Source organism: Corvus cornix, chromosome 2 (genome assembly GCF_000738735.6).
Source record: "Corvus cornix cornix isolate S_Up_H32 chromosome 2, ASM73873v5, whole genome shotgun sequence".
Classification (NCBI taxonomy): Eukaryota; Metazoa; Chordata; class Aves; order Passeriformes; family Corvidae; genus Corvus; species Corvus cornix.
The window spans coordinates 133,411,061-133,428,041 of record NC_046333.1 but is presented as its reverse complement, the minus strand read 5'-3'; the positions used below and the strand labels follow the sequence as shown (position 1 = coordinate 133,428,041).

Genomic DNA, 16,981 nt, shown 5'->3' with positions numbered 1-16,981 from the left:
TCTTTAATTGATCATGACAAGGAGGTGGGCAATAAATAACAGTCTCAGCTTCATGGCCTTTCCCAAAGAGACAGCAAGCTATGTCCATGTCACTGGAGGGAGAGTCACGGGCTAGCACGAGAAACTGAACCATTTAGCACCATCTTAACCAGAGCCAGGGGTTTATTTTGACATCTTAGAAAGTTGAGGATACCCAGCCACACCAGCTACCTTCCTCTGAGCACGATGGATTCTCCCAGTGCCACCAGCAACAAGTGGAAATTCTCCAAACATTTATTTACTTAAAAAAGCCCTGTGACAAAGGGATGTTGGTAATGATCTGGCAGCGTAAGTTTGGAGAGAAGCAAGAATTTGTCTCTTACCAAGTGCCAAACTGTCATGTGAATAGATCTCGATAATTTTCATTTGCTCGTCATTTTTATACCTGCATTCAGTTAAAAAGCTCCACATGTGTGCATACATTTATATTAAACAGATATATAGCCTATTATCAATACCCTTGAGCCATTCAGTTCCCACTTCCAATACATTTTTGATGTGTATAACACTTTAACTACCCCTGTGATCTTTCCTCCTACTTTGAGACAGTTTTGATTAATAGACTGAACATTCATTTCCTGCTTTCTAGTCTGGATATTTGAAGCACCAATTAAGCCAATAGATGCAATGAATATGTATTATTCAAAATCTCCACCAGTTGTATATAGAGGTCACCCTTGATGAGTTTGTGCTCTGAATTTCCTTCCTTATTTTAAATAATTCAAATTTTTCTAATTGCTCTTCAGAAACAGGTAGATGCAAACGACTTGTTACTTTGGTTTTACTGAGCTTTTAACATCCAGCTGTAGCTTCAAATCTCTCAATATTTGACATTTAAAGTTACAATTAAAAGCATAGCATTTTGGCTGCAAGAAGACCTCAGTGCATACATTTACATTCATTATTTCCAAAGATTTTCCTCCACTAACACAACTGACTGATTAGCCCTCAAGATGTCGTTGTCAAGACAGCAACCAGGGAATGAACTGAAAAGGGGGAAGGAGCAGCAACACAGAGACCTGAAACCATTGAACTCTTACCCTTTCCATTAAAAAGTTAATGTTACGTTTTGCCTGGGGCATGGCCTTTTGTCTTTCTATTCCCACCTGTAGGATGGCAAGACTAATTTGGATAAATTTCCAGGTCACTTAAATAGATGTAGACTCCTGAATCCCTGAACCTTGACTAGAATCCAGGCATCAGCTCCCCTATGAAAGATCTTTCTCGGCATGAATAAAGTCATCAGCTGGTAGATGCTAAGCAAAACTGAAAAGTGGTCACACTCTCTTCAAAGATTCATCACCGACATTTCTGAGCAACTGTTTCTACCTGGTGACCATGACACTGTCTAATTCATTCAGGCATGATCTATGTTTGGGTGCTGAAAAATCTTACTGGTTCCTACACAGGAGCAGTCATACCTATAGTAAAAAAACAAAATTTCGCTTAAGAGGGTGTGAACACACACAAAAAATAGTTACTGAATTACAAAATGGGAATGGCTAATATATTTTTGTATTTTACTTTTGATAAGAAAATCCTAGCAAGATAAAAGTCTCATTGAAGCTTCCAAAATAACTGTTTGTAAGCAAGGGAGGGGGGAAAACCCATCAGCTGTGTCACTGGAATTTGCTGTATTCCACTGCATCACAAAAGAGAGCTTAGCAGACCCTCACTGAAAAGTGCATTTTTCTGTCAAAGAAACTGGCATGAAGTTTACCTGCTACCTATCCTGGCTGTAATTAGAAAGGACAACATCGGCAGACTGCCACGTACATAAGCCTGTGATCAGCACTGACCTTCCAAGTAGAGATCTTTGCATTTGCACTTTCTATTACTTTTTTGATACTCCAGAATCATGACCTACAACATGCTGTCCTTAAACAGTCCAACTATTGCTCACAAGCTGAGGAATCAGGGCCAAAAGGCTGCAAAGCAGTAAAATAATTATATGATAATCTGTTAGATTTGTGATACAGCTGGTCCAAATGCTATGATAAAATAAAATTCTCTAAGGAAAGAAACAACATTTAATTAGGTCTAAAATACAGCAATAAACTGCCTAACAAGATTCCTCCTTCATCCATGGTAACTGTGCTTTCTACTTACCTTGTCACAAAAAACCTTGATCTGGCAGTAGGCTCTGTGGATAGGTTTATTGCTGCGGTTGTTGTAGCTGTAAGTATCGATCTGAATCATCAAAGGAAGCCCTTTTACTCCTTTTTGTGAGGAGAAGTCTGTGCTCAAGCAATTCACTGTGATGAAAATCTGCGTGCCAGAGAGATTACTTTTAAAATGTGGTGCAAACAACAATTAAACTTCCAGAAATACATGACAAGAGATGGGAAAATAAAATAAAAATGTTTTAATTCAGCTATGATGCATGCTCTGGCAATTCACACATTTATCCTCCACTTCTGTCCAGCAAAGACGCTCCCATGCTGGGAAGAAGGGCAAACTTGAAAGCCATATATTGGTGCTTCAGTTTGGATCAGAAGGTCACATTTGAGGTGAATTATTTGGTTGTCCCAACTTACCATGCTTTGGTTCATATCAGAGAGCTCAGAATACATGAATTGGATCCTTTTTGGAAGAGCCAGACCAGAAAGATGTGTTCTAGGAGCACTCCTCAGATCCTCCACCTGCTCATAGTTGCTTAGTTCATGGGAACTGACTAAAGATAACCTGAAATAAAACCTCCTAATATGTGCTTCACGTGGATGTCAGGTCTTTAGCCTTTACTTGTTGCACTCTACAAAACTACTCTGTAGCTTTGCATTATTTGTGCAGATCATCTTGCTTCATCCTTCCCAGCTGCCTTAGGTATGGCTTGTTCATCTGACAGCTCACAATTCAAATTCAGTGGGACAAAAATAAACTCTACTATTTTTTTTTATTGTAAAAATTTTCTTCACACTCTCATCAACACTACTGCTTTCTCCATCCCATCAACAGATACTCCTGTGTTTCACCTTAAGGGCCCTTCACAGTCTTCCCTCAATTTTAAAGATGCATCTCATTCTGTCTTTCAAACTGGGAAGGAGTTTTTCAAATATTTATAAAACTACTCCCGACCTCTTCTCAGAAGTTCTCTTCGTTACATAGCATCCACATAACTTGACATTGCATTCAGAGAATCACAGAATCATCCAAGCTGGAAGAGACCCAGAAGCATCATTGGGTCCAACACTTAAATGAAAGGTCCATCCAGGGATGGAACCCACAATCTCGGCATCATGAGCATCATGCTTTAACCAACGGAGCTAGCAAGTCCCCTGCTTGCCTGTGCTTCAGAAATCCATCTCTTGCTCTCCTTCTACAACAAAAACTTACAGACTTGATAGCCACTAATCATCTCACTCTCTTTAACTCAATTGGCACCATGGGACAAGGTGTGTCTCATCTGTACAGGTCCTGGGAGAAGGGTCTCCCACCACCAAAGTCTCCCAAGGACTATTCTGATGTAAAGCAAGCACTATGAACTGAAATACCACTGATAGCTTTCAGTCAGGATGGCATGCATAAAACTCAAAATCTAATTTTCAGCCCAGTGAGGAATATGTGCATTACACAACAATTTGGGGCAATTGTGTATTAACCTCATTCTACTTTTCATTTGCCCTTAGTTTAAAAAGCAACAACAAAACACCAAACAAAACCCCAAAACTGTGAACCAAGGAAAAGGACAGAAAAAACCAGCAGTACATATCTCCTGAACCAGGAGGATGTGAAACCTGCTCCAGAAGGACACTCAGGAAAGAACAGATCTCCAACAGCTCCCTCAAACAGACCTGATGCACACTTCATCAGGCAGAGGAGAAGGCAGCAGGCCCCTGGGGTCTGGGAGGATTCCTGAAGGAAGAGCATGAAGGACAACCCCCCTTCTCCCCCTCCATTCCACAAACAGGGAAAATAAACCAACAGCGTGAGTGACCAGAATGCAACATCCCTAAGAAAGACAGCTGAGAATAAAGAAGGGCTCCAGCAGGGCTGGTGGGGGATACTTTACCCTCCTGGCAGAAGTTAACATACAGTCAGGGTCTTTATGATGGAGCCAGAGCAGCTTGTTTGCCTGACTGAGCTAATGGCCCCTCCTTTTTGCTTCTGATTGTATCACAGAGCTGCATTTACAAATGAAATAGTTGAACTTTAACTGCGGGGAGAAGAAGGAGGCAGGGAAAGGCCCTAGGTGAAACTCTGATTTTGAAGCTGATAATGTTATTTCTGTTTCAAATTACAAGTTGATCTCCTCCAGCTCCAAAGGTAAGCTAGATACCGCAAATACGCCTTTGAAATATGACAGCCTGAATTTTCATTTGCCTTCAGAATAATTTATAGTGTCAGGGCAATGGTTTAAAGTGTGTGTGAACACACAGCAGTGGAACAAAGTCTAGCATAAAACAGAATCTGGTCTCCCTATATTTTAGCCCATACTTCTGCACAGGGATTTTCCAAAATGTATGTTCAAACGTGAGAAGATGTGCAGGCTTTGATCTACCTAGCAGTTTGTACATCTCCCACCCCTGCTGCATACTCAGTTGAGAAGCAAAAAAAGATCTTGTCCCACCTTAATCAACTACATACACTGTGTCATCTCTTTCACTGCCTCCACAATCACAGAACAGAGTAGGAGCAGCTAGGGAAGACAGACTTTATGGTTTCAAGAGTCCCCATACAGCAATAACAGATTATTCAGCATGAATAATAGATAGGTGCTGCAAGACTCAATATCTTGTCTTGACACTGTAATACATCAGGATCTCTCTGAGGAGCAATGACTGTGCACTCATGCATGTGGAGTGTACTACACTTTCTGTCATATCATTTGCACCTCGCAGACAGACAGACAGATTCGAATTAACACAGATCATTCATACTGGGGACATTTTCTGTCTCCATGCAATGCTCTGTTAGCTTTCCTGTAAAGCACCACATTAACTTTGGATTCGGAAAACATGGGCGTGTATAGAGGGAAAGGGAAGAGGACATAGGTTCTATTATTTATTTTAGGGTCTCTTTTTTCCTTGCCTGACTAAAGATTTGCACCAGTGCAGCAGGCTGCTATGGAGAAGAGGATCTGGGAAAACATCTGGACAGTCCCCTTCTCTCTCCCCTGGTCTGACCAGAAACCACCTCCCCAAAGCAGTGACCTGCTCTGAGCAGCAATGATTTCAGCCATTTGTCCAAGTACAGCCTGCTTTGCCCTTTGCAACACTCACCTTCCCCCTCTTCCCAGCTCCTCTTCATAATGCATGTACTCCCACTCTCAATGAGACAAGGGGCAAATCAACTCCATGGGCAGCCATGAAAAGGAGTGCTGCTCTACTTTTCTTAGAAGATACCCAGATTTAAGATCTTCCTTGCTGTGGTCTTTTGCATAGTAGAATTAACAAGGTTAGAAAATGTAGAGTTAAGTAGAAATGACGGTAGCAGGAAGAGAAATCACTGTTTCCCTCCCAAGCCTTGTCTACACTTGTCTTAGAACTATATTAATAAAAGTGACTATGATTGTACCCGAATACAGATTGAATTTTTTTTTCCTGTGCAAACTGGATTTTAGCAATGTTTTGCTATCTGGAATACATTTGGGTTGTCATTATAGTGATGTCTTTTTTTTTAATGTCAGCATATCTTAGATTAGAGCAATTAATGGCAGAGTTCCACCCATCTACTCTCCAGCTCAGGCATGCCATTGGCAATTAAATACTAATTTGAGAAACATTTGGTGCTGAGAAAGTTTCACAAGTGGCCTAATATAATGACAACTCTTCTGTTTGTTATAGAGCATGTCTAGAAAAAGCACTCAGTCTTTCAGGGATGGCACTCCTCCCCAGTGTAGCTGCTATTATGAGAATTGCTGTTTGTTAAATACTGCAGCATAATTAGGGATGTACAAGACACAAACACAGTAAGCTGCCTTAAGAGAAAGCAAGGCTCAGAAGTGCATTTCCCTTTTTATTATTTAATTCAGCGAACATGACTCCTGCTGCGGTCTCTCAGCTTATACACTTTAAATGTCTACAGTTACAAAACTTCTGACATAAGCCTTTTATTACAATTTACATTTCTGGCTCCCATTGTTTCAGAAACTGCCAAGGGCAGAAGGGAGGGAAGAGTGCGTTATGGCACAAAATAAGAAATGTAAAGCAATTTTTCTACCGAATACTGGCAATACATAGAACCCGGGTGATGGGTCTTTTAAAAGCCTGTTTTAAAAGGTTCCTCCCTCCAGACCATAACAACAAAGAGTTAAACGTCTCGTCTCTCAAATGACTAACATCAATCCCATCATTCCTGTATACACAGAAAGTGTGGCTTTATAGTTTCTCCTACCAGCCGTTACCTTATAAATCCCACACAAAGGTAAGACCTTTGTTTTATTTCAATACAAATGTCTCCAGCAAATGTTTACACTACTCTTTTGAAGCTTCCTCAACCCACACCACACCCCGGCAACTACATAAAAATGCCATTTGCTTTGAATCCCAGATGCATACTTACCAAGCCATTTGTATACACGGAATTTCAACATTATGTGCTACCACAGGTTAACTCTTCTTTAATATATACACGTGTGGGTGCATGTCTCGCATATATATATATACACTCATATATATATATGCACATTTACACACACAGACATGGTTTATTAAAGTAGCTGCCAAGTCTAATCCTACATAATTTCTGCTACTAACTGCCCAAAATGAAGCATGTTTTCCTTTAACCTTTACATTTTGAGAGTAGAAAGACATTAATTTCCTTCCTAATTAAATTAAATTTGATGTAACTTGAGAAGGAAATTCACAATTAAGGAAAAAAAATTCTTGTACTAGTCAAAGCCTGTCCTAAGTATCACTAACAATGTTTAAGAAATATGGATTGTCACAATACAAATCACTGCTAGAGATAGTGCTGCTCTATAAGCTTGATTTTACCACTGTACCCACTGGAATTGGAGCTCATTTTGGCCCACAATATCCAAGAACCTAATCCTGCAAATCACTCACTCTTTGAAAACAGCTTATTACTGTATGAGCTATGCCAAAACTCATTAAATAACTGGAAGGGTTCCCGGAGGCTTCAGCATACTTCGGATTAAAGATCTACATTTCAGTTAAATATAGCAGGACAATGATTGCATGCAAATATACACAACAACTCCTCAGCACACAACTCCTGCACTCACTGAAAAGTATCTGCCAGCACCTGCCTGAATAACACAGCCACCAATATGTCTGTTTATTGCATGTCCAAGTTGCAGTGCTTAGCAGAAATCTGTATTCTCTTGATATCACTGAAAACTGTCTCTTTAAGATGACATTTTTTGTTAGCAACTGTTCATTGAAGTCATATATTTGGTTTTAAGGCTAAAAAGTACTTTCCATAGAAATATAAAATTAATTATTTCAGAAGTAACACCATCATAGCCAATTTAAATGAGCTAAGTACCTATTAGACAGAAGATGTATCTCAAGGAGCTGGTATAATTTATGATAAATATATTATCCTTTGACCAAGAGAATTCTGGGTCTTTAATCATCTTTATTGCAAACTAACTTCTGTCAGCACTAACAAAGCAAGTAGATAGATGAATGTCTATCAGAAATGAAGCTGAACTCTGTTCAAGAGCCTCCACTAGAACTTTGTCAATGGGCCAGATGCTACAGCAAAATCTTCTATAGGGCAGCAGCAAGGCAACTACCTAACTTCTAGCATATTATAGAGACACTTTAAAAAGATAGTTTAAAAGTCAGCCAGTTCTTGTTAACTGTTGTTTGTTTCCTCATCTTTTTTTAAACACCTTTAAAAATACCAAACATAGCATTTGGGTTCAACCAAAGGGAGACAAAAAATCACCTTATCCATAAATGTTACATATTTATAACAGAATTAAGTATGGGAGGGAAACAAAGATGGATTGTACAAAACTGTTCTTCTCTTCCTACCTCTGTTCCCCTACAGCAATATTTTTGTCATAAGAAAGCACTGAGTTTGACATGGCTATAGAGCCTTCCCCTCATTTCCCAGTATCCTGCTCTGAACCACAAGCCCCACAGCGACCTCTAGATAACAGCCCCAGCAGAAAAGGATGTTGTTCCAGAAAAGGGTAGGGATGTGCCAGGACTAACTCTGCTCTGCCAGAAGGCAAGGGGCCTGCTGCTGTCAACCAGGTACAGCAGAGTAAACACTAGCAGAGTGGTGTTTCTGACTTTGGTGCTGTTTCTTTAGTCCACAGAAAGCAATAGTGTGATTATTCCACATCTTGACTTGCACTGTACAAGATTCCCTTTCCATTGACTTGTTCTGCCAAGCATCAGTTGGAAGACAATGCACGAAGCACGGCAAACTGGAGCCAACAGCCCAGTTCCATTGACGTTACTGGGACAACAGAGAGAGGCCTGTGCCTGCACCCTCTGGATTCCTGTTTCTTCCACTAAGGCCCACATGAGATACTGCCTTACCAGCCCTTCACAGGCTTACTGGTAGCTGGCAGATTCTGGCTGCCACACACATCCTCTTATACCCTGATCCTGAAGGGCTTTGAGGGTAGGGCCTGCTCTGCTTGTGTGTGAGAGGAAAAGTCTGACTTGAAATGACTAATATGGCAAAGTAGGAAAGCGAGATATCTGATGCTCAGGATAGGTCCTCCTAGCTGTGGGAGTTAGTTGGCCAGGAGAGAGATGGGTATTTGTTTAGGTGATTTCAACTGCTTCTGTTTGATTTTCCACATCACTCCCCTGTGCACTTCCAACAAGAAGTTTGTTTTTTTCTTGCTTCTTCCAGGGCCAGTAGAGTGCTTCATCACATCCCATCTCAGAGGCCCTGAAAAGAACTATTGTGTGCCACTTTTGTCTGACTTGGAAAAGAAAGGCCTTTGGGCCTCTGAGGGGGTTAAGTCTTAATCTTGAAATTGTGGTGAAAATGGAAAACAATACTGAACAGAAACAATGGAGGCAGTTGAAAGATCGTAATTCAAAAAGCTTAGGAAAAGGGAGTCTATAATTATGCCTTGAAATTCTTCATCTCCCTTGGATGAGGTAATTGGTGGAGAAAAAACAGCCTGTAGTGACGTGCCTCAGAACCCACAGCTTTCCAACACCGCAGGGGCATCCTATGGGAATCCCCAGACCCAGTGTAACCAGTTATTGTATTAGACTTTCCAACAGGAGCAAGCATGTACACATACATGTGTAGGGAGGGAAACACTTGAGTGCAGACAAGGTGGTAAGCTTTCACGTACAATCTGATTTATGCTTGATAGCCCAACACTAAAGCGTGTTATGAATCCTCTTTTATCAATACATTTACAGTTCAAGCTCCTAAAAGATCAGATATTTGATACCCCAAAATAAATATGCATAAGCCAATTTGCATTTTAATAACTATTTCCTGCAGAAATACAAGCAGCTTAAATTTCACTCCTAACGCTTTTTTAATCCAGCAACAGTAAGTCTTTATTTTAAAATCTTGGCTTGTTTTATTTCCAGTGATCATTGCAAAAGTTGTGTTCTTAATGTTCTGGCACCCAAGGCAAGAACAAGGTGAATGGTGTGAGATTAGAACAAAACATCCGAGGTTAACACCTGTCCTCAGTGGCTGTGACTTTCTCGTTCCTAGATCAACATGGCGTCTTGCTGAGTCTGGCTTGGAGCTGCAAATGCAGATGTCTTAGAGAACTGCCAGTCCTGGGACAAGACTGCCATGCTCTAGCCCTGGTAGTGCTTCTATAAAGGTCCTTGAGAAAGACTGTTGTGTTGGAGATCCCAAATCTTTATTTGCTTGCACAGTGATCACACACACACACACACACACACACCAGTCACCTGTTGTGACTGCAGAGGAAAACATACAGCTGTATTTTAAAATGCAAACACATAACAGGGAAATATCTGGGGCGGAGACAATGTAATCACTACAAGTAAACACAGCACCATTAGCAACTGGGCCAAGTACAACTCTGTTTACCAAGACCTGCTTTTGAAAGAGCTGGGTGATTTTCAGAACTATTGTTTCTTCTTTTAAGATGCGCATCAGAGATGAAAATCTCTGTTACTATAAACAGCCAGCACTTTCAGTCAGGACAGCAAGTGTTAATGCTACCACTCCGTGTTCAATACAATTTCTCAGAGGACTCGCTCACACGATGCAATCTCTCTAATGCTGTTAGAAATGCAGTGGGCAATCGTGCACGAAGATGTCTCTGTATTTGAAAGATTCATAGCATTACTTGGACATTGGGCATTTAGTACTCAACATGAAAACAGTATCAGGAGTTTGGCGAGCTCAGTGTTTGCTGTTTATTAACTCTACATCCCGAAGAGTACTGCATTACCCCCACTCATTTTACACAGCCTATTTCCCTTGCTATTTGCTTTCCGGGGGCCAACTTCTTCTTATAATTACCGGCAGTTTTTCATTTCTCCCACACTAGTCCAGGCAGTTGAAGCACTCTGACAGCCTTTGTGGAACCTTATCTGTAAGAAACTAGTTAAGGTGTTCTGATGTCCCGGTTTATAGGTCCACTTAACAGGCACATTCCTGAATGAAAAACCCCATGCCTGAGGGTACTTGACCGTTAAAAAAAAAAAAAAAAAAACCTTAGTCCTCAAAAAAAAATTCATTCCCCATTGCAAAGATAGTCTATGTAACAGTATAAAAAATAATGGCACCAACACAAGGGAAGGCATAGTCTAACTTACAGAATATTGATTATTGGAGATGTTTATAGTGTAGAAAGAAAGTTGATAATTTAGAGAAAGAAAACACTCAGCTTGTGTCTTACCCCTGACTTTGCAAATAGGAAAAAATCTTTAACTGTTTCTCAGGCTGGGCACCTACCAACAAGCCCTCTTACTTGTCAGAAAGGAGAGAAGTCAAAGAGTGCCTAACGATGGGGGGTACTTATAAAGGGATACCGTTTGCATGGCTTTTCCTCACCTTTGCCTCCTCATTGACATCCCAAGTAAAGGACACAGCATTGAATGCAATTTCTTCAATATTCCCAATGGTATTAAAACTCTCCTTGTAATCAGCTGTAAGAAAAAACCAAAAGAGTCATGAAAAAATTTGAACTTTCTGTTTTACAACTTATAGTACTTCTTTACTTCTTAAGCTGGGTTGTCTAGTGCATCAAAACTACCTCTTGTATTGTTTATGATTAATTATGAATAATCTTAATTGCAAAGAGGTAATACAATGCAACCTAAGTCTTATGCATAATATATCACTAGCTAACGTTCTTGCAAAATATTGTTGGCTCTCAAAAAGAAGTAAGTGAGACTCTACTGGCAATGAGTTGTTGCATTCATTACCTTGGCCAAGGAATGGCCAAAACTGGAAAATTAACGGAGAACTACTGAAGCATTGAGGGACTGTTCAAACCTTGACATTAAGAAAAAACATTATGGTAAATCCTAAAGAAGCTTTCTAGATGTCTAAGAGCTATCACTGGAGGAAATCACCAGTGTGCATTTCAACTTTCCCAGGAATTACTGCACTGGATACTGGATTAATATTTATATATTATTAAAAACAAAACCAGAAACTCCACAAAAACCAACAAAAAATCCCCCACAAAACTGAAACCACAAAGATTCTTTTTCCGAAGTATGTACACTACTAAAACAGCAAACAAACAAAAAAAAACTTTTGATTTGTCTGACTACAAAATCTGTACCTTCCTCTCACTTCTTCTCCAAGTACTGTTATTATTATCATCAATAAACTAGCATTTTGGAAGGAATGAAAAGCAAGAGAGAGGAAAATTTCAAAGTTGACTAACCCTCCCACAAAAACAGTAAGGGTGGAAAATTATGTAAAACTGACAACTCCCAAATCTTCTTTATAATTGAAAAGAGGAAAAAGCGAAGCTTCTCTCTCCCTTTGCTGGACAGTTTAACACATTTTCTTCTTTTTGATGACAGATTAAGAGATACCAGATAATATCGGCTTGATTAAAGGAACTTCCAGATTGTTCACGCAAATGGAACAATTCTCTCTGGGACAAACATTTCCTAAGAATCCCTCGACGGTTGTAATTGGACTCAGTGCCAGAGGGCTGAGATTACACTCCTGATCTAAAGTTTGCCTAAATCGGTGCTTCAGAAGCATGCTGATTCTTAGCTTTGTAATCAGTTATACAAAGATGTTTTCATATTCTGTGAGACACACAAATGGTTTCAATATTCATTTCCCTTGCTGTTGGTCTCTAAAAAATAATTTCTAGGTAATAACTGCTTTAAAATCATTTATAACAAAAACCATTGCTGCAAGAAGAATTATTTCATGTTTGAGGCAGGCAATCAGTATACTTTTCTCTCATTTGAAACACAAGAATGCTGGCATCTCACTGGGCAAGTGAAATTGTGTCCCTGAGACACATGAATAATTTTGGATACAGGGGGAAAAAAAAAAAAAAAAAAAAAAAAAAAATCACTGTTCAGACCATAGGAACAGCACAAGATAATTGGTGATGTAGCAAATTAACAATGTGTTTGAGAGTGCAGGCAGGATTTTCATTCCCACCTTGAACTCAGATCTCCTTTCTAACTGAAGTCATTGGCTTCACTATCTAAATTCAGCATAGGGATGCAAATGAGAGGAATTAGAAGACACATAAGTAGTTTAATATGCATGTGCACACATCCACCCACCTCTTAAATTTATGATTCACCAGAAAGTGCCTCGTGCAACTGACTGCTGCATATGGGCGTGCTGTGTAGGTGCACTTTGGAAAGACATGAACAAGATGTCTTGTAAAGACACATGTTTTCTTATCCTAAAAGGCTGTCAGAGCCTCACATCCCACCAACCCTTCCCTTATCTGAGCACATGCCTCTCCTTTAATTGCCAAACACAAATCTCGAGTGTCTATGTGACATGCTTTTAAAAAGCAGAGGTGCATCCTATTCCCCTCAATTTACAGGCAATTAAAGAAAGATCCTCAGTTCATTAAGAAAGCATTTACACCTCACAATATTTGAAAGCTGTTAGAGTGACTACAATTTTTCCTCTTCTCCTGCTGTGAGTTACCAGAAGGAGAAAATCAGGGTTGTTCAATATGCAAAAAAAAATGGCTGCACAGGAATTATTTCCTCTTTTGTAGCAAAAATTGCGTATTAAACAATGGCAAATTTTTAATGTTAAACACTAATCATGCATTACATGTCATTGTATACTTTTGCATTGTGCACATAAATAATACAAACTATCCTGAAAAAAACCAAGGGTAAGTTTCTTTGGAGCACAAAGCTTCCACACCCGCTCTTCACATTTGAACCTGTTCCAGTATGTCAAATTATTGTACTTATTCTAAATAATCAGTACCCACTGCACTTAAGTATTGTATTCTTTATTTGACATTTTTTAAAAGAAAAAGCTAGTGATCCAATATCACAGCACCATGAAAAAGTCAACTGTTTTCCCCCTGCCCCCCTTATTCCTGCTAAAAAAAGTAAACAAGCACCTTACTCCTTCAGAAAAATCCATTACAGTACATAGCCTAAATTTTGGAAAATACCTTGCCTTCTTGCTTAGTAAGTGTCAAGCCCTCAGGTTCATTCCTCAAGCACTAAGGACTTGCATACATGTAAGTACATGCTTATCTTATTAATATCAACACATCTTCAGACCTGACACTGCACCTAATCCATTCAAGCATCCCTCCTCCCAGGAGGTGCACCAGCCAGTACACAAAACAAATTAAAGCAGTGACCCCTGTGTGTCTGGAGTGAAGAAGCAAGCCACTATTTCCTCTGATCTCCAGAATATAACTGCAGGCCAGAAAGCAGACAGATCCCTGCCACTATGGAAAGCAGCACAAACACAGTCCCCCTGCCCATCTGAGAGCTGAACAGCTGAAGCCCAGAACTAGAGCATCCCAAATTAATTCGATCCTCTGCCTACTAAGGACCACATCATGCTCTAGATTAAAAGTGCATTCATAAACAATTAAAAAGGATTCACAGATATTAAACATGCTACAAACATCAAAATAAGAGTAACATCTATGGAACAGGTGATGCAGAGTTATAGACACTTAATTTTCTTTGTTAACTACACAAGGCCTGGACATTAACTCAGTATTTAGATGACTCCTTTAGGGATCTGAATTTTTAATGTAAAGGGAAATCTTCATAGAGCCATTCAATATAATTTTGCATGGAAGGGACTTCTGGAGGTTATCTGGTTCAAGCAGGGCCAACTTCAAATTTGGATTAAGTTGCTCAGTTACATCATTTGATGATAAAACTAGAAGATTTTGCTAAATGCAGCTTGATACTTGTATGGGAAAAATAACTGGGAGCCATTCTGGCCTAATAAGCCAGTTAAGCCATAATGCAAGTGCCAAAGAAAATGAAATGGACTTCAGAAATACCATACTTGTAAGAGCTATGGCTATATTTCAGTTGTTCTCAAGAAAACACTACTGAGCAACATCTAAGTCTTTTTTTTCTGAAAACTGAGGTGAACCATGCTCTTACAGCTCTTGTATCTGACAAGAAGTGCTATATCAGTAAGTCTTACTACACCATGCTTTGCTCATGTTTGCAGTCCAAATAAAGAATATGTGCCAGAGTGCCTCAAAAGTCAGCGCAGAGCTATTTCACCTCAAACTAATGGAAAATTAAAAGACATTCACCTTAACACAGGTAAACACACAGCTCATGCACAACACTTATTTTGCAGAGTGCTATTTCACAGAATACGTATCATAAGTTAACTTGTTGGGGTAAGGCAACTGAAATGTGCCAGGACACCACAAGTGCAGTGGAGTCAGAGGGTGTTGGCACTACAGTGGAGCGAGTTCCTCAGCACATACTTTTCAAAGGTATGAGCATTACCACCACGAGCTTGTAGGGACTAGCACAAAAAAACAGGCAGCCTTCAGAAACAGCTGTGACGTGGCCTGCTTGTTCTTTTAATGTGTCACGATAAAAGTAATTTGGTCTGGGGTGGTGGTTTTACTGCCTTAGCTACCCCAAAGGGCAAGAAAAGAAAATGGGGGGAAGTAGGGAAAGAAAGAAGTTAATGAAACAGTTCAGCCAGAATAATGATGATAAGACAAGAGGCAGAGACAAGATTCTGGAAGAGCTGCTTGGACAAAATACACTTGACCTCAAATAACACCAGGCCTCAGTGGAAACTGCAGCATTTGAAAATCTACAGGCACTGCAGTGATTAGGACCACTTGGGGACTGATTCCCTGATCACCCAGTTCAATCGCCCCCAAAATCTCCAAATATTCTCTACAAGTAACCCCACTTTGGTTTCACCCCCCTCTCTGCCCCTTCTCATTCCTGCCATTCAATGGTTTGGTTCCCTCAGGCGGTCAAAACAAGATAGACTTTGTCTGCTTTGGTCTTGCCGACTCCTTTGACTGGAATCTGTGCAGATGACTGCATGTGTAAACTGCACGTGGGAGGGGAGAAGCGCTTGATGTCTAGACACTGCCACTGACTTCAACTTCAGGCTCCTTGGCAGAAAGTACGTGCTCTTCCTCTGCTAAAATCTCCCAAGCATGTGGATAGGACAGCTGAGGCTGAAATGAGCTTGCAAATACTTTAGATGGGATGAACGGTAAACAAGTCTCTCAGGATAGCACACCAGAGCTTGCTTCTCCCTCACTGCTGACACTGACAAGACTCAAACTCTAGGGGTGTAAGAGTGCTGCACACTCCTTTGCAGTCACCACAGTGATGACATCTTCACTCTTGAGCTGCAATCCCACACCAATTAGCTAACATAACTGTTCCTGGATCAAAGACTGGATCAGCCTTTGAAAGAATAAAGGGAACAGACACTCTGCCATGCCTGAGGAGGTGCAGACCTTGGCGTCCCAACTGCAGAAGGTGGTACACCACTAAATATACATGCAAGGGGCAGCTCTTCTGTGTAACTACTGAGAACCATTCCTTCTGCATGGTCCTATCCAGCACCATAGACCCCATAGTCCTAGCAGGAATGAGTCAATGCTAGAAACTGTGGTACAAGCCTTGCAGCCATTGCCAATATATTCCACCATATTCCTGTGCAAGGCACAGAGCTTTCCAGATCTGAAATCCTCCCTGAAATATCTGGAGATCTTCTTACACTCACCAATGTCAAGGACTCTCTGTTTAGCTGTGTGCTGCCGGGAATGCCAGTACTTCCAATATTTCAGCTGTTCATCTCTGTTTTTATCCTCACTGAAAACAACCATGACCACACTCTATGAAAAACAACACCAAAGTCACGTTAGTTAAAATAATTAATAGTCAGGAACACAAAAACTAAAATATCCCATATGCCTCTAATTCTGATCCAGTCACCACCCTCTCCCAATACTTTGGTCGTAGAAGATTGAAGGGTTTTAATCAGTCCAATATTACAATGTACATAAAGACTCAGGGCAGCAGAAATGTAATTGTAAAATAATGCAAGGCCCAGGATTATGTTCTTGATAGTCCAAATCAAATTTAATCATATTCTTAGTTTTTAAAAGTCATCTTCTCTGGCTAAAGGCAGGACATTTTCAGTTTAGCATACACAGTCCAAATACCCTTCTTGGGAACAGGACTCTTGCATACATGTATTTAAAAAATTCAGTGTAACTATTTACTGAGTTTTGCTGAGGTTTTCAATTCATGTTCTGAATTCCCTTTGTTAAATTGTGATTCAAAGGAAACAGATCGAATTTTTATGCAAAATTTTACACAAGCAATACAGGCTTTTTGAAAAAGCCCTGCTGTCGGCAAGCAAAACAACACAAAACACAATGAAAGAATGATCATATCAGTTAAAATTAAGTGCAAACAAATCACAGAGAACAAAAACTTCACTTTTAAATATCCTGTTCTTTCTTTAACTCTGAGACATTAAGCACAAAAAAACCACCATCAAGATGTTTTATAAGCTGAGGAGCTGGATCACAATAGATTCATGATCTGTGTCCCTCCACACA

The 16,981-nt window shown here is 40.0% G+C and overlaps 1 protein-coding gene across 7 annotated transcripts in view; it reads right to left on the bottom strand.

Annotated features, from left to right (window-relative positions):
* GRHL2 (grainyhead like transcription factor 2) overlaps positions 1-16,981 on the bottom strand; it is a 68,243-nt gene that overhangs the window by 25,828 nt on the left and 25,434 nt on the right. For all 7 annotated transcript variants that reach the window (XM_039549016.1, XM_039549017.1, XM_019289311.3 and 4 more), the window contains 3 exons: positions 16,138-16,249; positions 10,978-11,072; positions 2,149-2,307 (listed from right to left, as the gene is read on the bottom strand). In XM_039549016.1, coding sequence (XP_039404950.1) covers positions 2,149-2,307; positions 10,978-11,072; positions 16,138-16,249 — 366 coding nt within the window. The remainder of the gene's footprint in view (positions 1-2,148; positions 2,308-10,977; positions 11,073-16,137; positions 16,250-16,981) is intronic.